At 48.7% G+C, this 22,157-nt stretch overlaps 1 protein-coding gene across 2 annotated transcripts in view; it reads right to left on the bottom strand.

Moving 5' to 3' along the window:
- Positions 1 to 22,157, bottom strand: part of LARGE1 (LARGE xylosyl- and glucuronyltransferase 1) — a 533,441-nt gene that overhangs the window by 218,112 nt on the left and 293,172 nt on the right. For both annotated transcript variants that reach the window (XM_044228337.1, XM_044228338.1), the window contains one exon: positions 9,509 to 9,680. In XM_044228337.1, coding sequence (XP_044084272.1) covers positions 9,509 to 9,680 — 172 coding nt within the window. The remainder of the gene's footprint in view (positions 1 to 9,508; positions 9,681 to 22,157) is intronic.

Below are 22,157 nucleotides of genomic sequence, written 5' to 3'. Positions count from 1 at the left end.
CCTGAGACCTCAGGGCCAGTCACAAGAGGCAGGAGGGGACTGCCATCGCTGGGGGTGCTCCGCACCGTCAGGGCAAGGGAGGTCAAGGATCTTCCTTGGAGAAATTCTGCTCTGCACTTGCTCTGCCGGTCCTCCTCACTGACCCGGGCTTGCCAACTGGACCTCGCCTGCCCTCCGCCCCCGCCCCAGATGCTTGCTGACTGCTTATTAGTTTTCTAGCGGGGACAGCAAATCCTGCCACTCTCCCTTCAGGACCAGGGCCACGGGAAGAGCATCTCTTGTTTCTAAGCCAGCAGAGTGCATGGGGAAGTTCAGAAAAGGAAACTGTAACAATAACCCAGTGAGAACACTACTTTACTTTCAAAAAGGAAACACCTTCAAATACCTCTAGCCCAGTCCTTCGGGGTCAGATCCAGACCCACTCACCCCTTCACCCTTGAACTCCTCAGCTGCCCACTCAGCTTCCCCAGTTCATCTCTAATCCATGTCCGTGGCTTGTCCCGAGGGCACTATCCTGCTATAGGCTACAAATGTCTTGCTAGGACTGGAGCAGTAGCCAACCCAAAACATACTGCCACAACTTACTTTTAAGGTCTTGGTTTCCTGCCTCATCTTTGGAATCACTCCCCGCACTGCCTCCAAGGGTTGTTTTTTTGTTTTTTGTTTTTCAAATCTGAGAATCTGAGACTAGTTCTCTACTTGAAACTCTAAGCCATATTTTTTTTATTTTTTGAGAGAGAGCACATAAGCCAGCTGGTGGGGAGTGGGATGAGGGGGAGGAGAGAGAGAGAATCCCAAGCAGGCTTCATACTGAGCATGGAGCCCGATGTGGGGCTCGATCTTATGACCCTGAGCAGAAACCAAGAGTCGGATGCTTAACTGACTGAGCCACCCAGGCGTCCCTCAAAGCCATCTTTTAATTACTTGTGGATTCAACCCAGAGCTGTAATCTATGAGACCCTTCATACCTGTCTTGTCTTATTTGCACCTCCCCCATAAATCACCTAGAATCCTATGCTTTATGTGTTCATTTATTTATCTGACAAATATTAACTGAGCACCTACTAAATGCCAAGCAGCTGTTCTGATGCTGGAAACATCTCAGGAACACGACAGACAAGGCAGTATTTACGCATCAGCAAGAACGACACACAAGGACCAGGTGAAGCCAGACGTGTCGAGGCACCTGGGTCTTCACGGCTGGGTGGGTGGGGTGGGCCAGCCATCTCGATAAATCCTTGCAAGCCAGACTAGGAGGTGAAGGATCCTTTAAGGAACATGGAAAGAGCAGGGTGGGAATGAGATGCTGGCATCTCAGGAGACAGGGTGGAAGGGAACAATCAGGCAGACACTCGCCGAGAAGCTGAGACCTGAACCAAGACCTGCAGGGAGCTGTAGCAGCAAGACAGCGATCTGGGAATGGGCACTCCCAGCGGAGGGACGTCAGAGCAAAGGACCCGAGGCAGGAGCCTGCCCAGTCTGTTTGAGGAGAGTCAGTGTTTCTTTCAGGGTTTGTCTGCACCGTCCTCTCTGGGGACCTCAGGCCTCTGCGTGTGGCATTCTCCCTGGGAGGGGACATACAGGCTCATGTCACCATGCTTCTTCCCTTCAGAATCCTTCCTGACCCCTCAAGCCACCTGCCCAGGGCTGCTTTCCCTGGAATGGGATTCTCCCTTCCAAGGTACCTTCCACACTTTCATTAACCATGTGTCCCGCTGGACCTAGAATCCAGGGGTCAAGAGCGTGGCTCAGGGGCCACCGTGTACGCAGTCCGGGCTCTGTCGTCATTTCAGCAAGATACTTAGAGACGTCTGTGAGGGCTACATCAGACAGCCTAGTGCTTGACACGTGACAGCTCAGACTAGAAATCAGCCCCGGGAGGGCAGGACTGGGTCTGCCTTATCTATGATTTGTTCTCCCAGGCCTGGGGCCAGTCCAGGGGCTTCAGACATAATTAATCCATGAAAGAACAAGTGAATGAATGCATGTGGAAGGCAGAGTGATGGGGACATGGAGGGGGGAGGGTAGGGGGCAGGCAGGCTTCTGTTCCCCTAACTCCCAGGAGCTGCTGGCTGAGGAACAGGGAGAAAACAAAGACCAACACGGTAAAGGGAGTGATCACTGACGAAGTAGTGTGTAAGGCAGAGCCATTTCCCAACTTAACTACCAAGATAAAACCTCTGTGGGGCCATCATGGTCGTATTATTCCCCCACTTTCAGAGAACAACAGAAAAGAGGCTCAAGGACATGGAAGGATTTTTCTAATATTGTGAAAGAAAGCAGATCCCCTTTAAAGTTAATGGGGAAAAAAAAAATCATTAACACGTCTTCACCAATTTTGGCAGGAACAGAATCCTTGGTGTTGCCCCAATGGTGAGCATCTCGGCTTGTCCAACGGAAAAAACATCTGTCTTGTCCATGAACATCTATCTAAGGAGAGAAGCCAAGAGCTAGCTCCTGACTTCGAGTGGAAGGAGGCACAGACAACAGACTCAAAGAAACAAGCGGACAAGGAGCATACCACGTAAGGGGCCGTCGAACTTTCCCAGTGGGAAGTCAGGGAGGCGCTAGAGGCTGAAGGAAATGATGAGCACAGGTGGTGAGGCAGGAACGCGATGAAGAGGAGGAGGACAGCGTATCTGAAACCACCGCAGAGACGCAAAGAAACGCCCCAGCCTCTGAGTGGAGCCTAACACAAAACCCAAACCCCACAGAGGAGCCTCACCCCGTCCCAGCAGAACCCCGGGGCCTTCGGCAGGAACAGAGCATCACCCACACGACGCAGGCTGGCCCAGTCACCGAAAAGCGCCTCATTTGAAACGCTGTATCTTTTAAGATTTCTGCTTTTCTTCCCCGGGGCAAAAATGGTTTCTCTAGGAAGGCGGGAAGGGACGTGAGGTGAGGGCTACCTTCTCCAGAGCAGGCCTGGCTGAGGAGGGCCAGCTTTATCCAGGGAGACCCCATAGGCACCAGCCTGTGTGGGGCGGTGGCCCTCCAAGTTCCTCTTCGATTCCCTGTAAGGGAGGGAGGTGTGGAGCCTTGCTTGGAGGTCGGTGAAGAGAGCGAAGGAGAAGGATCGAACGTCAAAGGGAAAGGGGCAAATGGGCTAAGACAGGATAAGACAGCACAGGAAGGAAAAGGAAAAAATAAAAAGGAAACAAGGAAGGAGAAGCGTCTCCTGGGCACCAGGATCCCTTTCCCAAATCCACATCCTTGAGAGAGAGCGTCGGTGTGTTCTCTCTACAGGTAGGGGAGCGCGGTGGACAGGGTCCGTGGACACCCCAGGACCATCCCGCGGACAAGGGAGACCAGCAGGGATTGGAAACCTGATGCCTTCCTTTGCCAGGCTTTTCCCTACTCCCACAGGTTCCACTGACGGAGGGAGGGAAGGAGCAGCCTAGGCAAGGTAAGAAAGAAAGATGCGACCTGGAGAAATGTTAAGAATGCCTAAGAACTCCTCCAAGGCAAGTGACCATCATCACAGAAGCTCTACAAATGTCTTCCCCAAAGTAGTACTTTTAAGGTTTTGCATACTTGGAGTTTCCACATTATTTTACACTTAAAGCCACCCCAGCCCAGATGGCTTCGTGGACAAAGCTGTGAGGTAATGGAGCAGACACACTTCAAGGACGTCCGCCATGACCCCACACCCTTTAGTGGGCGTCCTTAGGGAAAAATGGCACAGGGGAAGACTAACTCACACTCTCTCTATCTCGGGGCCTCCTCACAAAGACCCTGTTGGCACTGCTCCAGGCTCACTGACGCCCAGAGAAGTCAGGTAACCTGCCCATGGTCACAGCGTGACCCCAATACGGCCCCCCTCCTACTGACCACGACGAGTGCATGAGTAGAGCTCTTGGGCTCACAGCTACTTGAAAGATGATGTTCTGGGATGTCACCAACGGGGCCAGGGTTCCAGAAACCAAAATTTACTTCCTCAGCTCCTGGGAAAACCACATGTCTCTATGGCCTTGATTTTGCCCCGATTTAGCGCTGTTCTCTGAAGGCCTCCCACAACCCGGTTCCTGCGGTCACCTAGCCTGCTCTCATCTACTTAACTTTGGTCTCTCCACAGAGACTCTAAGGTCCACCATCTGCTCTCCCAGGGAGCGCAGGTACAGGGAAAAGGGTCCTGGATTTAGAGTTGGTTCATCGGGAGTTCCAATCCCGGTCCTACAGCCCAAGACCGAGGCCCCGGGCATGCTCCGGAGGCCTCCCTAAGTGTGAGTTCCTGGATCTTGAAGATGGGAACATTCACAATGATGACTCCATGGAAGTGTTGTGAGGATTAAATGAGTTTCACCTTAAAGTGCTTCACAGACTGGTTGGCACAGAGTAAGTGCTTTAAAATGTGAGCTGTAATTAGTCCACGGTGAGTCTGTTCATTCTTAAAACATACCCCCTGGTGTAACCGAGCCGCCCACACGGTGGCACGAGGGGGACGAGCAAGAGGATGTCCCCCTGTGCTCGCTACTCCCACCAGACCCGTTTGGGGCCCAGAGCTTTACCCTATGGCAACAGACTCTTCATAAAGGGAAGGCATTTCTTCTCAAGAATAAAAATACTACGTTGAACACGGCATTCTTCTAAAAGCTTCAAATTATGGAGGTACATTTATTATTTATGCTTTCTTAACAGCCCCTTCTTATTGTAAAATCAGAGATTATTTCTAAAATTTTTGTGGAGTAAAACTACGGCACTCAGGATGGTGGAGAACTCATGATCAGGGGTCACAGCTGAACTGGGAGGCACCCCCCACCCCCAGACCCAGCCCCCCCCCCCACTCCAGCCCCCAACCCCAGGCCATCAGGAAGCAGGAGAGGCAGGAGACAGAGCCCAGACTCCACAGCCAGATGGGCCAGGGCTCGGCGCTGCTGCGAATAGCTCTTTGAGCAGGAAAAGTGATTCCGCCTCTCTCGGGCCCAGTTGGTTCTGTTTTTCAAATGTACAAAGCTTCTAGCTCAGCCTGGAACAGAAGTCCTTGGGAAACAGTACTTTCCCCTGGCTTTCCAAATACTTGGTTCTCTGCCTCCTCCTCACTCTCTCCGTGTGGCTGTCCAATTTAGGCATCTGAAATGTGAAGAGTCCCAAACCAAGCTCCTGTGCATGCATTCGTGGTGCGGCGTGGCCTGTCAGCTTGCCCATCCTGCCCTCTGCTCTCCTGCGGCCCCACATCCAACCAGCAGAACATCCTGACGCCTCCACCCCCCAAACACACCCCCACCTCTAGGACGACATCTTCACCTTTGCTCCCGCACCCGGGTCCGGTGGCTGCCCCATCTCGGAAGTAGTCTCCTCGCTTCCTCTTCGGCTCAGATGGGCAGCCAGGATGACCCGTTAAAAACATCAAACAGGCCCCATCACTCCTGCTCAGAAGTGCACAATGGCTTTCCCTTCACACTGAAGGGAGAGGCACAATCCTCCCTCCGTCTGACCAAGGAGGCCTCCCTGATCTGACCCATCAGCCCCCGCCCATCCCGGGCTCTCCCCAACCTACTGCTCAAACGAGGTTCCCAAAACTTCACATTTGCGGTTCCTTAAGCCTAGGACACCGTTCCACTTTCCTCCAGGCACGCTGGTGTGCCCGTTCTCTCAACTTCAGCTTTCTGCTGTTGACATCCTTCAGCATAAACAGATCACCCTTTTCTTTCAGAGAGACAGAGGCAGAGAGAGAAAGTGTGTGCAAGTGTGAATGGGGTGAAGGGCAGAGGGAGAGGGAGAGAATCTTACGTGGACTCCGCGCTGAGCGTAGAGTGTGACGCAGGGCTCCTTCTCATGACCTGAGCTGAAATCAGGGGTCGGACCCAACCCCCTGAGCCACCCAGGCACCCCGAATGTCACCTTTTCTAAGACTTTCCATCACCACCATTTAATTCCATTACCATTTAGTATTTGAAGAGTAAAACAATGTGTGTGCACCTGGACACACATTCCTCATCGGCTCTCACCAATTTCCTCCAGACCAAGCACGGATCACCATCGAATACAGAGTTTGCTTTACTTGTTTATTGTCAGGCTTCTCCCCACTCAACTAGACACTTGCCAGGGTAGGGGCCGGGTGTCTCTTATTCTTGCAACATTCCCAACATTCAGGCAACAATCTGGCCGCCAGATTGTTCAGTTCCGTGGCAGAGCGGGTGGCTCCTCTGGCCATCCGTGGCTCATGCAGTCCTTTTAGCTGAGAATCAGCGGCCCTGAAACTCCTTCGGCGGCTGCAGCTGGGGGTAAGTAAGGGTGCAGGCGTCTGACCTGGGGAGGGAGGCACCCGCCATGGAGGTGAAGTCAAGGCTCAGGGGGCACGTGGACACCCCCCCCCACGCGCACACAATGCTACTCATGGCAGAGGTGGACGGCGGGTTGAAGCCCTTGCTGAAAGGCTTCTTACTAGAGTCTCCAGGTACTGGATTTAGATGAGGGGACTCTCATATGGGATCTGAACACAAGAGCCCCAGATAACGAGCTGCTGTTAAACAGAGAAAAACGAACAAGGCCTAACTGCATCAGGGTCACTCACACTGTTTATGCTGAAGGATGTCAACTGTAATTGCCTTTATGAGAAAGGAAACTCTCCGTCTTGGATCAGAGCTTTCTAAACTCATGGGTCTGGTGCTCAGGGGCTTTCTTCCTGTTCCATGACCTGGCTCCTAATTATTCCAGTTTAGAACAAAATAGTTACAAAACAACAACAACAACCCCTCCCCCCCAAAACCAACCCTTCCCAAAAGTGTGCCATATGGAGAAGAGCAGAGCCTCCTTATTTTCCTTTCACCACCGTATTTTTCCCGGGAGAGTCAGAGTGGGCATGGGAAAACCTCAGATGTTTTTATACTCCTTTGCTGGTGATAAGATAAAAACATACGGCAGCCTGCCTTGTTTGTGAGCTCCTTGAAGGCAGGTGCTGTGTTCTCGACAGTTTTGGATAACAGCCACATCTAATATATTCTTCTGCCCAGCAGGGGCCTAACGAGTGCTAGAAACAAACCAATATAAGAACGAATGAACAAATAAAATGCAGGACATTAACTCAGTTCCTTGCATTCATGTGCCTCCATCCCAGTCCTGACCTTGGCCCATGTACTCTGCTCTGCCCCAGGACCCCAAGCCTTGGGCCAGCAAGCACCCTGGGAGCCACCCCCCCCCTTCCACAGATATTGGGGCTTTACCACCATGATTAGACTATTCCTGGTACTGGCTTCAGAACGCCACCAGCATGATGGCAGGTCCTTGCTGGGACAGAATAAATGGGATTTCCCAGCTACAACGCTACGATGAGTAACCACCTGTTCCGGGGGTTAGCTGGGTCACACTTCTCCAAGGGGGATTTGTAGCTTTAAATGCATCCCGCAGGTCTCCGTTCTGGGGAAACGGGCTCTGATATGGAAGCCAGCATGCGAGAGGTTAATTTAGGGAGTGGTCTTGGGAAAGGCATCTGGAAAAGGGAGGGAAGAGGACTGGGCAGAGGGAGAAATCCAGCTGTGACTGGCTTCTCACAGCTGGCCCTGCAAGATTCCACATCCCTCAGGAAGGGGGGGCGTGGCCAGAGGCACCTGCCTCTTCACCTGTGGCCCTGTCCCAAGGGGCTGACAGCAGAGGGCCATCTGCGGGCGAACCCCCAGCAGCTGGAGTCAAAGTCCTTCACTCCAGAAGGGGAATGTGGGCACCAACCACACACAACTGCTTCGCCTCTCCAGCAAGTCAGAGCGCGGTGACCACCTCCTCTGTGATGCCCTCCCAGCTGCCTTCTCCAATCCCCCCAGGAGAGGTGGTAACTCTCATTCGTGTTCATCTCTTTATTTCCAGAGCCCAGCATACAAGCGACACCCAGTGAAGAGGCAATAAAGGTCTGCTGAATGAACACAACACTGCGTACTGGACATGAGCGTGAAAACGGGAATATCACAGAATCACTTTTAAAAAACTGTCACCCGGGGGTCACTTGGGTGGTTCCGTCAGTTGAGCGTTTGATTCTTGACTTCAGCTCAGGTCATGATCTCAGGGTCATGGGATCGAGCCTCACATCGGGCTCTGTGCTGGGCACGGAGACTGCCTGGGATCCTCTCTCTCCCTCTGCCCCCACCCCCCAATTAAAAAAAGAAAAAACAAAAAACCTGTACCCGAGGAGTTCAATGTAGTCAGAAAAACAAACAGAAATGACGGGGGAACTTGATAAGAGATGCACACAGAAGCACATGATGTGCATTCCGGTCTCAGCTCTGGCTTCAACCCTGCAAGCCTTCAAGCTTCAATGTCTTCCTGACTTGAAAAGACAGATCCTAACATTCTAAGAAGAGACCTGAGCTGAGACACATTCAGCTTCAACAGTTTTGCCAAACGACGTCTTTCTTAGTGTCATCACTGACATGAAGAAGGAAGGAAAGTAAGTGTTGATCCTGACAAGGGGAAGAGTCTGAGGGTCAGAGTGTCTCCCCCATGATGTGCTGAAGGCTTTTTCCAATTAGCCTAGAGCTAAGAGTCCCCGCCCCCATCCACCCCCCACTGCCCCAAAGAAGCAGGCAAAGATGGGAGTAAGTGAGGAGTTTACGCTTCTGTCCATGAATGGAAACAGAAACCAACTGGAACATCTTGTGATTTATGAAAATGCTGTGATTTTAAATCACTGAGTAGTAGTCCACCTTCACAGGGTAAGGAGCTACAGAGAAGCTGGAGGAGAGGTTTTAAACATGTAGCCAGAATGCAATTTTAAAAAGAAAACTAAGAAATAAAGAAAAAAAAAAAACTCACTCCCAAATTTCTTTCTCATTGCATTTGTCTAATATAGAGAAGAATGTGTAAGAATGTAATTTTAAGGAAGACATCTGGAGGAGGGATTAAAATAAAAGCCCAAAATTTGTGCTAACTTGGCACTTTTCCCACGCATTCAAGCCAGAGTCAAGTACTCCTACTGGGCTCCCAGTTCCCCACCACATAATCTCATACACCTTGAGGCAGTGACAAAAGCTACAGTAATGGCTAAGAAAAAACTAACCAGACAAGGAGGAACGTCTTATAAAGCCAAACGTATATACCTCCTTAAAGTGATAAACCGCAACATTAATGAAAGCAAAAGCTGTTAGAATATTTTCCAACGCTATAATCAATACTCATCTCTACCAACTCAAAGGTCTTTCTCAGCAATCAAAGCATCATTTGATTAAAAAAACCACAACCCAGAACTGATAAATGCAGGTAAGTCAACACTTAATTATCTGTATACAAAATATACACATTTGACCTTTATCTCTTACCCAGCGACCTAAACTGGGTTCTTCCTATGAGCACTGACCTGACCTCTTCATTTACTAAAAAAATGCAAACAAATTCCAGTTTGATTCGAAAATGCTTCAAAAGCCAGCAGAGTTGACACCTAACTAGATTTCTAACTCCTTGTCCATGTCATTAGCATGACCTCATTAAATGTGGGCTTCACATAAAAAAAAATAAAATAAAATCACTGTACTTGGCATGACGACACCTTCAAAGATACCAGGAAAATATGGGCTACAATTACCTTTGAACTTGTGGAACACAGCCCACAGCTCTGCGATGTCAGTGGCAAAGGTGATATCCGTGTCAAGGACAATGACCCTCTCCAGGTTGGCAGGAAGAGTCTTGGTCAGGACGAGCTTCATCAGACCATAAATGCCTGAGTAGTGTTTGTTGGGGATCCAGGAGACTTCAGACTACATCAGGCAGGGAAGAGGAAAAAATAGAAAAAAAAATCATTACATTCATTTTTTTTGCATAAATATTATAAATAGTGCCTGGTACATAAGACGTATTCAATAAAAATTTGCTGAATAAATGAATATTTCCTTAAAGATTTGTTTATATAATTTATGGTTTGGCATGTGAAGTTTATTGGAAGAAAATGCATCTGAATCAAGGGAGAGGAAAAGCAATATTTATGATATAACTATTATTTGCAGATGCTATGCTCAGATTTTTTAAATAAAAGTTTTATTATAGAAATTATATACGCTCTGCTTGACTTATTTCACTTAAGCAGAGGAAAGCACTTATCATATGATTTCACTTACAAGTAGAACATAAGGAATAGCATGGAGGACATTCGGAGAAGAAAGGGAAAAAATGAAAGGGGGAAATCAGAGGGGGAGATGAACCACGAGAGACTACGGACTCCGTGGACTTTAGAAGGAAGCGGGTCGGGGGATGGACAAGCCTGGTGGTAGGTATTAAGGAGGGCACCGGTTACACGGAGCACTGGGTGTTTAGCGCAGACAATGAATCATGGAACACTACATCAAAAACTAATGCTGTACTGTATGGTGACTACCTTTACATAATAAAAGAAAAAAATTATATAGGGTCACTGGAGAAAAGAAGACTATGTGACAAAAGAATGAAAGTATAAAAATGGGATCATACTCTATTTTTGTTTTGCAAATAGTGCCTAATGGTTCCAAGGTAGATCTATTTCTTTCAATCATATGTTGTCATTAAAGACTGCTACTTTAGCGGCATCGTTCAAGTTTATGCTTATGAATTTTTTCGAGTTTTAATTGGACCAATTAGTGTGGCTCTGTCTTCTGGTTCTCACACATACAAGAAACACTTGATCATAAGCTACGCAACACTGGGGAGCGGGAGAAGGCACACCCACAGACAGTAATGAACAGCCCACGGAGAGCCACCACTGAAATCCTCCCCTGATGCAACAGGACAATCAAGGTCCCACAGGTGGGTACATCTGTCAGCAAGTCACACAGCTCGGTACCACCTGGTACCCAAAAACAAGGCTGAAAATAATACCAGTGTGCTGAGAGCTCTCAAAGGAACAGGTCATACGACTCTACAGGCTCTATCCTAGCTGCCCTGGGGGGGCCTCGATGCAAGCCGAAACACACTTAAATTCTTCCAGAAATTAACACTGATCATGGAACTCCTCTGTGGAAAATGTGGCCCCCTTACTGAGATTCCAAAAAACATTTACCCCTTTTGTCCCTATAATTCCATTCTGAGGACACCGTTCTAAAAAAAAAGGCACATTTAAAAATGAGAAACCAGTTTTATTCCCAAAAATGTTCATCACCATGTTATAAAATAGAAACAATCCAAATGTCCCAAAACTGGACAGTTAATTAAAACATGCTTTTTAAAAATCTGATAACATATTATTTAATGACTATGAGCAATGTAGATTAAGATGTACTAAAAAAAAAAAAACCCAAAAAACAAAAAAGAAACTTGCATGTGATGTTAAAAGAAAAAAAGGCAAGTTTTTAAAGATTTATTTTGCTTAATAACCGCTATGTATAATCAAACAACATGAAAACATATCCACCCAAACTCACGCAGAGAAAGAAGAAACAGAAGCAAGGAATCAAATTACTAACAGTGGTCATTTGGGAATGATGGGCCCCTCCTCTAGATAAATAGGTATGTATTTTACCACACTTTTCAACTTTGTAAAACAAGCAGCTACTATCATGGTAAAGAAAAACTAAGCATTGCGTTCTTTTTAAACATACCATCATCGGTGATGGGGGGAAAACAGGAACGCAGACACTGTCTTGGGAAAGCCAGGACAAAGGACCCCGTGGTAATTCACATAATCCAGGACGCGCCTCACACCCACTCCGGGTTCTGCATTCCTCTTTAGTTTACTTGAAAATACCATGTCCGGGCACCTGGGTAGCTCAGTGGGTTAAAGCCTCTGCCTTCGGCTCAGGTCATGATCCCAGGGTCCTGGGATCGAGCCCCACATCCGGCTCTCTGCTCTGCAGGGAGCCAGCTTCCCTCTCTCTCTACCTGCCTCTCTGCCTACTTGTGATCTCTGTCTATCAAATAAAATTTAAAAAAAATAAAAAAAAAGAAAATACCATGTCAGCTACTCCTTATCCTCTCAATACACGTGCAATTTTGACCAGGGGAAAAAAAGGAAAAATATGAACTGATGGACAAAACCATTCACCACGCATCAGTCTCGGGAAAAGAAATTTGAACTCTGTCTGTCGTCCCCTCACCATGTTCCCGGGCAGCATGAAGGAGGGGAAGCAGAGACAAAAGTCAAAATCTGAATCCCAGCCCCATACATGGTGTTGGTCTCCCTAAGCCTCAGTTTCTTTCCCTGTAAAAAGAAGATGACACGTATATTATGTGGTTCGTGCAAGAATCAAAGGAGACGGAAGGATTCTAGGGTTTTACACAAAAGCCCTGCAGAACACAGAAGCTCCCACCTTTCTCCTGGTTCCCCTCTCCCCCCACCTCCCCAGCATGTCAAGTGTTTGCTTCCTACTGAAGGGGGCGCGGGGCTCCGGGGCACGGCACAGTGTTAAACCTGGTTCTGCAGCCAGGAACAGGTGGATCCTGATTCCGGTGTCACTTAACGGCCACCTCACGTTGGACAAGTTCGTCCGGCCTTAGTTTCTGTCGTCTATAAAAGGAGTTACTTGTACCGTGTGCCGCCCTGGGTCAGTCAGGGTGTGGGAGGAGACAGCACACTCCAACTGGGTGGTCTGAGGAAAAGGGGTTAATAAAAGAACTACTGAAGCAGATGTGTAATTTAGAGCCAGCAGCAAGGAACCGTGCAGCCCCTGGGAAGACCAAGAGTGGGGGGCCGTTACCCTCCAAGGCCCAGATGGCTGGTGCCGGCTGCCGCCGCCGGAATGTGGAGAGGGTGGCCACCCGAATAAGCCACGAGGCAGGAGCCGTGAACTTCGGTAGAAGGCCACGGCCACAGTTGGGAATCTCATGCGGCGGGACAGGGAGAGGCCTCTCACTCAGCCCCTCTCCCCTCCTGCCCGCCCCTCTCCTGCCAGGGCACCCCCTGTACAAACCCGAACGGACACAGAGCCATGGCCCGATGCAGCACGGGCCCGAGAGCAGCACCCGGAGGGGCAGACCTGTCACCGCACCGAGTGAATGGCACCAAGACCACAGCTGGAGGCCTTCTGCTGACTCGATCCGGCACGCTGTCTGTGAGGCGGGCGGGCGGGCGGGCACGGAAGGATGGACACAGAGAAGGACAGACGGACCGGCTGAGTGGGTGGGCAAATGGACAGATGGACAGGTGGGGAGGTGGGCAAAGTAGGCACAGGAAGGTGAGTGACTTAAGACGCAGAGTCATAGAATCTGCCAAGGGAAGGCTTGCCTTCCCTCCCCCAGCCGCGTTATCCTTCCTCGGGAGCTGGCATCCTGACGCGCCGGCGGCTTAGATGTCAGGGCCGCGGGCTCCTCCAGGAAGGGCCTCCAGTGGGCTTTAAAAAACGCCTCCTCCTGAAAGCTCCAGCCTTTGGAACTCAGCTCAGCAGCTTCTCTCTCCCCTGAGGATGGGCCCGAACCGAAGCTTGGCAATCACGGGTCCACGCGGCAGTGCGGTGCTATTTAATCAGACCTTTGATTAACTTATTCATCTATTTTGGTTACCATCAAAGCAGGAGAGCTGGGTGAGGACTGAACACCAGAGCGCTGGGCTGAGCCATCTAATTAGATCGCCCTGACTCTCGGCTTTATTTTTAACACACATGTGAGGCCCTCGGATGCATCACCGAACAGTAGGACGACAGGAATAAATTAATCTCAACATGAGTCCGGGCCGGAATGTCGCCCCAAGTCCCCAACTGATACATAATCAATTAAGGCAGAGCGTTCAATGAGAGGTAAAGGAAGCATTCGGAGGAGTTTGTATTCAGAGAGAAAACCCCAGAAAGAACACCGAGGAATCTTTGGGGGGATAGAACGTGTGGTAAGAAGCAGATACGTTTATTACAAACGTTCCTCTCTCTTCGAAGTAAGTGTAGTGTGTCCCCCACCTGCGTCTTGTGGTCTAATCCTGCTCCCCTTTCAAGTCTCAGCTTAGAAGGCACCCCCGCCCCTCCACGGCCCCCACCACGGGTCGCCGCCTCCCCAGGGCGCCAGGCTGGGCCAGGGCTCCGCGAGCGAGCTGCCTCCCCTCCTCCAGCACCGCGCGCCCTCACGCTGGGTCTCATGGTCCACATCTCCCGCCTGCTCTGGGCTGGAACTCCCCGAAGCAGGGACGATGTCATTTCTGCTGTGGTAACAACACAGTCATTACTTTAAAAAATGGGGAATGTGCATGACTGCAGAGCTGGCCGGGCCTGGGTTTAAATCCTGCCTCTGACGTTGAACGCAAGCAGCAGCAGAAACACCTGTAACCGCTGCAGCCCAGGGTCAGTCGGTCCAGGGCGACGGAAGACGCGGGGCTTGCTGAGCCCCCAACGTCCGGCCGTTAGCCCCAGTTCCATCATTTTACCTTTGGGAGGCTTGGTTGTCTCATCTGCAAAATAGGGGTTAGAACACTCGCTTTGCAATATGGCCCGGAGAATGGCAAAGCGTCTGGCCTGGTGCTGGATGCCCAGTCGGCCGCAGCAAAGGCCAATCGGCCTCTCCCAGTGGAGGTCTGTCCACACTGTAGAGGCTCAGACGATTCAGGATGTCGAGCGGGACAAAAACAGGACCTGATGCTGCCTTTGACAGCAAAGGGGAAGTCAGGAATGGGGACGGTTTTGTCAGAGGAAAATAAGTCACTCATCACCTTTCCCTATATTCCTAGATCATTTTTTTGAAAGGATTTTTATTTATTTATTTGAGAGACAGAGAGAGAGAGAGAGAGAGACAGGGATACAGGAAGGGCAGATGGAGAAGGAGAAGCAGACTCGGCACGGAGTGTAAACTCGATCCCATGACCCCGACATTGTGACCTGAGCTGAAATCAAGGGTTGGATGCTCAAGTGACTGAGTTACCCAGATATCCTAGATTTTTAAAAAAATTTGTTTACTTATTTTAGAGAGAGAGAGGGAGGGAGAGAGAAAAAGCACAAGCAGGAGAGGGAGAGAGAGAGAGAGTCTTAAGCAGACTCCCTGCTGAACGCAAAGCTCCAGGTGATGATGGGACGTGGGGCTCCATCTCAGGGCTCTGAGGTCACAACGTGAGTCGAAACCAGGAGTCGGTCACTAAACCAACTGCACCACCCAGGTGTCCCTCCTACATAGATTATTAACAAAACCACCAAGTGAGAGCTCGGAAACTCAAAGCTTCCCCTCGTAGACCTCCAAGTTGCACTGTATCCCTTTGGTTTTAGGAAGAAAAACCTACCTACATAAAATACACAAACAAACCAACAAAAACCTTCCACCAAAGTGGGTGGGAATGTTCACCCATGCAACCTTTGGGACAGTCTCTTGGGGCAACCCTTACTGGTATTGAGTCTCATTTCCACCCTGCACTAAACTTCGGTCCAATCAAGGACATTAAGTGATGTGGTCAACAGAGACAAGACACCAGGTGGGTCTGACCCTGCCCCCAGCCCCCCGGGCAGCCTGGAAGATGACAAGACCGCTGGAGCAGGAACCCGGCGCGTTCTTCATCACTAGAAACACACCAAAGGGTTTATGTAATTAAAACAGTAACAAAAATGAAAGTTAGGTTTCTTTTAATGGACAATTATCTTTGCAATGGCTGTTAATCATTCTAAGCGGCATGTTCTAAGATTTAATTAGCAAATATGCAATCGTGCCCAGGAATACTACCTAACGCGCTTACACAAGGGAGCGTAAGCAATGCCAGGTTTTAAGGGTTTCTTTGCAGAGTTGGGGGCAGGGGATGCTCTCAAGGGAAAGGGCACCTTCTCCAAACTGCCAGTTCCTTGGTGGAGAGACCCAAGGGGAATTTCTGTTAAGTGCCGCAAATGATTTCAAGGTTCATCTAATGCTGGGTGGTCCACAGAGAAGTTACTCAAGAAGCCTGTTCAGGGTAGAAACGTGAGCATGGAAGGGTGTGAAGGAAAGCAATGTCTCAGTGGGATGCCAGGTTTCCGACCTTTGATAGACAAGGCAAAGACAGGAAGAGGGGCTGGTTTTATCAAGGAATGGTGCATGTTTCTTCTTGGAGATGTTGACCTTCAGGAGGCACCGGGATGCCCCAGGCATGAGGACAACAGAAAATATCACCTAGCATTCCCTGAGTGCCAGGCATTGCATTAAGAGCCTTCTGCAGACTACTTTAGCGACCTCCCCCGTACCCTCCCAGCCCCGAGTCAACAGGTCAGGTATTACCATCCCGGTGCACGAAGTTTGGGGAATGGGGACCCAAGTCTTTCCTTATCCCATCTTCCAATCCCCAGCCTGAGCCTCTCCTCTGTGAAATGATGACAGTGTCTCTCTCTCCTCCCTTCCCACTGTCCCAGGTCCTCGGCGTTGCTCCCACCCCTCTGGGTTCCTGCATCACCATAACTGAGCCTATCTCCATCCAAACCTTAACTCACCAGGGAGCAGCTTTTCATGGCAATTAGGTACAAAGGCCTTGCAGTTGGGTATTCCTGCCTTCCACGGCTCTGCGGACCTAAATTTTCTCATCTGTATAATAGGAATATTAGTAGCATATCCTGCTCTCTTCCTAGGGAGTTATTTTATTTATAGTCTGTAAGCTTGCCTCTATCATCCTGGAAATATTTATTGCTCAAAATAGATTTCTCACCCATATCAACATTTTCCCATGGATTACAAATCACCTTGACACGTCTTTAAAAATTAAAAAAGAAGTCATCCTCGCTGCAAAATGTTCGAAAAGTCATTTGCCCTTCATGTTGTTTCTGAGTGGTCGTCTTGGCAACCAACCTGTATGTTCAGAACATAATTGTTGAGAAAGGAGGGTGAGGAGCTCGGGTGAGCCGGGGACTCGAGGAGACGCCAGGGAGGAGGACCATGAACAGGCTTGGATTCGGGCGTCTGACTGGCCAGATTCCAAATCCAACCCCCCCACCAGACCGGCAAACTCATTGCTCAAAGCCTCCACCTCGTCACTCATAAAATAGAGAAAATGACACATGTCACTCAAGGTCTGGGAACGTATCCAATGAGGCAGGAGAACTATGGGGCCCGACACAGTGCCTGCCTCATGGTAAGGGCTCAATTTTTAAAATGCAATCTTTTAAGCCAATTCACAGTGTGCTCTCTGGAGCCTGACTGCCCGGGTTTGGATCCTGGCTCTGTCACTCACTAGCTGGGTCTCTGTGGGCAAGTCGTGAAACCTCCACATACCTCACTTTTCTCATCTGTAAAATGGGCATCCTTACAGTGCATACTCCATAGGATTTTGAGAATTCTGGTGCTACATACTGGCTATTGTTGTTCGTTGTTAATAGTACCAAAGATTTTAAAGCAACAGAAAAGATGAGATTCACAATCTACAAGACAGAGTCATATGCATTTGTATTTACCGTTGCCGGGGGGGGTGGAATACACTTCAGCTCCATTGGGATCATTTAAACAAGCATTTGTAGATTGCTGAATGTGGGCCAGGTACCGAGTAGAGGCTAGAGACCAGAGTCCATGATGAATAAAATATACTTAGGGCTCTTGAGGAGACTATGGCCTATGGGGTAGTCCTCATCCATTCCTGCGTAACAAGCTACCTCGAAACACAGCAGCCAGAAACAGTAGTAGTTGTTACCTCACAGTTTCAGCATCAGGGATTTAGGAACACCTAAGCTGGGTGGGTCTAGCTCAGGATTTCTTAAGAGGTTGTGGTCAAGCTGTCAGTTGAAGGTACAGACATCTAGACGCTTGGGACCTGCTTCCAAAATGGCCCCCTCACCCACATGTGGCACGTGACGTTGGCTCCTTGCCGCACGGACCACCTGGTAGGGCAGCTTGAATGTCTTTACAACATGGAAGTTGGCTTCTCCCAGAGGGAGTGATCAAGAGAAAGCAAGAAACTAGGGTGTCTTCTAGGGCTTGGCCTCAGAAATGACATGGCATCATTTCTCTAACGTCTTCTTGGTGCTGCAGGTCAGCCGCATGCAGCACGGGAGGAACCAGACAAGGGTGTGCATACCACATCTATAATTCTAGAATGGTATAAAACAGATTAAGATGAATTCCAAGTGTATGTGTAGCAGCAGTAGTGCAATTCAAAGGAGTGAGTCAGGAGAGGGAGAGCAACCACCTAGAGGTGTGTGGAAGAGATGAGCCTTAAATTTGGTCTTAAAAAATGAGTCGCAAATTGAGTTTCTCCAGACACTGAGAGAAAAGCAGGATAGGAGAGAGATTATCATTAGTGAAGGCACAGAGATATAAATAATCGTGTGTGTTGTTTGTGTGTGTTTGCAGTAGTCTGATACATGTAGGAAAAGCCTGCAGTTGGAAGTGATGGAGAAGGACCCGGAGACGCAGGAAAGGGTCAAATGTCGGAGAAAAAAACAAAAAAGGATTTCACTAGCAAAGAGACATAATATTAATTGCATGCCTGGAAGGAACTCTAGCAACCTGTGGAGGGAAAAGATTAACAGAGGACAGCTCAGAAGATCAGAACCTTGGAGGATGCTCAGAGAAAATGCAGATTCCCAGGCACCTGAGGGGCTCCGTTGGTTAAGCACTCGACTCTTGATTTCAGCTCAGGTCATGATCTCTGGTTCATGAGATCGAGCCCTGTGTCGGACTCCCCATTCAGCCTGTGATTCTCTCTCTCTCCCTCTGTCCCACACCCCACTCGCATTCTCTAAAATAAATAAATAAATAAATAGGGGGAGAATATGCAGATTCCCAGGATCACATGCCCAAGGTGAGGATTTCATCAGGCCTAGGGCTGGGAAATCCTCATTCTTTTTGGTTTTTTTGTTTGTTTGTTTGTTTGCCATCCAAGAAACAGACTCGTAACTCTGGAGAACAAGCCGCTGGTTCCCAGAGGGGAGGTGGGCATCTGGACGGGTGGCACAGGAGATGGGGGATTCAGCAGTGCATTTGTGATAAGCACTGGATGTTGTACAGAAGCGTTGAGTCGGGGCGTTTGGGTGGCTCGGTGGGTTAAAGCCTCTGCTTTCCACTCAGGTCATGACCCCAGGGTCCTGAGATCGAGCCCCACATCAGGCTCTCTGCTCAGCGGGGAGCCTGCTTCCCTTCCTCTCTCTCTGTCTGCCTCTCTGCCTACTTGTGATTTCTGTCAAATAAATAAGTAAAATCTTTAAAAAAAAAAGTGTTGAATCACTATAGTGTACACCAGAAGCTAATATTACACTGTATGTTAACTGGGATTTAAATAAAAATATTTTAAAAATTAAAAAAAAACTCAGCAGATCCCCATGCGGTCCTAAAACAGTTGTCCCCAGACTACCTACGCCCTAGGACACACTCAGTTAGGACACCCAGGAAGCACCGTATTTCTCAAGGTCTTGTTGGTTGACTCATTTATGCTGGGTCACCCACCAGCTTACTACCATGCAGAAACAAGACACAAGAGAGCCCAAAGCTTAAATGAAGCCCCTGAACTTGAACGCAGCTGGATGTACAGGGAGAGGAGACCTTTCTCAAACATTAATACGAGAAAGAGCGACAGAAGATCAGGCAGTTCTTTAGATAACCCTATACCCCATGGGCAGTTTAGTCTGTGAAGCCAGGAAGGTTTTCTGGCTGTCCTCTTTTAAACCTAGAAATCTCATTTCCATAAAAGCCACGCTAGGTCAGCGAAACTGAAATTTAAGGAACCCCGTACCAACAGGAGAGCCGAATTACATATTTCACATCTCCCCTCAATGGAAGCTTGGAAGGAAACATTTTAAGAGCCCCCAGGCTGGTCTTTTCAGGTGACAGCGTTCGACACTAAGCATCAATGAACATTATTCAGAGCTTGCAACTCTGGCCTAAAATAAGGTAGCTGGCTTCCAACTGAAAGGCTCGTTATTCACAAAAATCTACTGAGAAACCATCTTCCATAAACATAATTAATTCTGTAGTGATGACAAAGGTAGAATGAGCCAGGAAGAACGTGCTCGCGGATCTATAAACACCTGCCTCCTCCTCTCGGTGGCCACAAAACCCCTTCCTCTCACTCCTGGCAAGAGGTGTTCTCTATTTAGCTCCGTGAAGCTTGGGGGGATCCGTCACCGGAGCATTCACAGATTGCCTGAGCTCGGTACTTCACGTTATGAAACGAAGCATTTCAAAGCACCGGGAGTTCTGATTTGTGAACTGGACTGTTATAGTGGTTTAATTTCCTGAAATATAGCTGCCTTCTTAACTAATAGATTTTTCAATGCACTGAGGAGAAAATTGCATTAGCTCCTGCGTAGCCCGGACTTAATATTTTTAGAAGCTGCAATTCTTCTTATTACAGGGCACAGTATGTATTTACGGATGTATACTTAGCACAGTTTCTGACACACAGAAGGCAGTCGATGAAGAGTTTTGCAGAAGTAAAACAACACAAGTACGCAGGCAAGGCTGACCGGGAACCCTTCCTGGGGATGGGGATAGAGGGGTGAACCTGCCCTGTTCACTGGTCACTCATTCAGCCTTGCAAACACCAGCAGACTGCTTAAAGAGACAAAAACAATTATTTCAAGAAGCGTGATTATAGCATTCCGGACGGCGGTTTATGGGAACGGGGGGGTGGGGGGGGCTAGAGGTGGTGGTGGGGGTATGGTTCTGTGGAAACCATCCTCATTCGAAGTGACGAGCTGTGGTGTTTTTATCAATGCTGGTCATAACCTGTTTATCTGCAGACTTCCTATGTGTCTACGTGCCTGTGTATACAGAAAGTCATCACCGGTGATCTAGGAGCAAGAACGTGGCCTAGACAGAACACAGGACCTGGCAGTTCCAGAGACCAGGCTTAACCAGCTAAAACCCACCCCCGACCTCTCTCTCACTCCCAACTTCTGCTCAAAGTGCTAAAAATGGAGATAATCATTTCGCTAGCAAGTGCGGGGGGAGGGGGAAGCCTCTTATTTGTTTCCCTGTTACTATAAATTTATTCTTCAGCATGCATTCTTAACAAGGCAAAATTGCTCCTTGTGAGGTGAAAAAAAAAATCTTGGATATTATCATGATTTGTTATTAAAATCTCGCAGGGGGAGGGGGTGCAATTAGGAAAAAAATGTACTGAAATAGGCTCTTAGGGAGTGGGTAATGATAAATATTTTTAATGCTTGAGAAATTTTGCTGTACAGGATTGTAGGACACCATGCTAGGCACAAACATGAGACAGGTACAGAAACACACCGATAAACCAGATACCTGAATCCAGATATTAGCATCTGCTGAGTCCAGGGGCTCTGCCTGAATTTACTCAGAAGGCAGTTTAATCACAAAACATCACAGGGGCACCTGGGTGGCTCAGTGGGTTAGGCATCTACCTTAGGCTTGGGTCATGATCCAGGGATCCTGGGATGGAGCCTCACGTGGGGCTCCCTGCTGAGCACGGAGTCTGTCTCTCCCTTTTCCTTTGCCCCTCCCCACTGCTCATGCACTCACTCTCTCTTCCCACCCCCCAAATAAATAAATAAAATCTCTAAAAGGAATTACAGCTATCTGCTCTCAACGTCATCTAGAGACTTTACGGGGGCGTCTGCCCACACTCCCCTCTCCCTCGCATTCCTTCTCTCCCACTCCTCCCTCTTCTTTCCCCAGGAACCTTCCAGAAGGCTGCCCCACAGACTGCAATCAATGAGGCCCCATGCCCCTCTGTATTAACGAGGTGTTTTGCATTTTCCTAGGGCTTTGTAATCCTTTGGAGGTGAAGCTCTTGCCTGTGACACTCTGCGGTTCCAGCTTCAGAGATCCACCCCACAGGTCAATTTAACTCTAAACACATGGAAGGGTAACCCCGAGCAGGTAAAGAGGGTTAAGGAGGGCAAACCAGAGGTGCCACTTAATTAATTTCTGGTTGGTTTAGAAATTGTTTTCTTGCACAAAACATGGAAGGTGGAACTCTCCTGGCAAAGCGGAGATCCAAAGGAAGGCCTTGTCAATGACGGTCGGAATGTCTCCTGGCTAGCCACCGAAATGACCCCCATCCACTGGGCATCCTTGAAAAGATGGTGCCTTTACTCAGTGTTTGTAATACATCTAACAAACATTAACCAAGAGTCTTGTAATTTTAAATATTTTTACCTTGACCCTGAAGCCTTCGACTGTGGTTATATTGACATTCACTCTCCTAACAGGCCCTTACTATTTATACGAAGGGTTGTCAAGGAAACCAGGTGTTGAGGATAGCTGTCTACCTTGTCTAGATTTAAAATTTATCATACGCGAGAGTGCAGAAGGGAAATGAATGTCACCCTTAGAAAGTACTACTGAAGATGGTATGTGGCACAAGATAATTCCATTAAGCCTGTACTTTCCACTTGGGGATTTGATTACTGATCAAAGGAATTCCTAATGCTCTAAATCCCCCTTCA

The sequence above is a fragment of the Neovison vison genome, chromosome 12, assembly GCF_020171115.1.
Source record: "Neovison vison isolate M4711 chromosome 12, ASM_NN_V1, whole genome shotgun sequence".
NCBI classification, from domain to species: domain Eukaryota; kingdom Metazoa; phylum Chordata; class Mammalia; order Carnivora; family Mustelidae; genus Neogale; species Neogale vison.
Note: the sequence above shows the minus strand (reverse complement) of the source record. Positions and strands in the feature narration are given on the sequence as shown.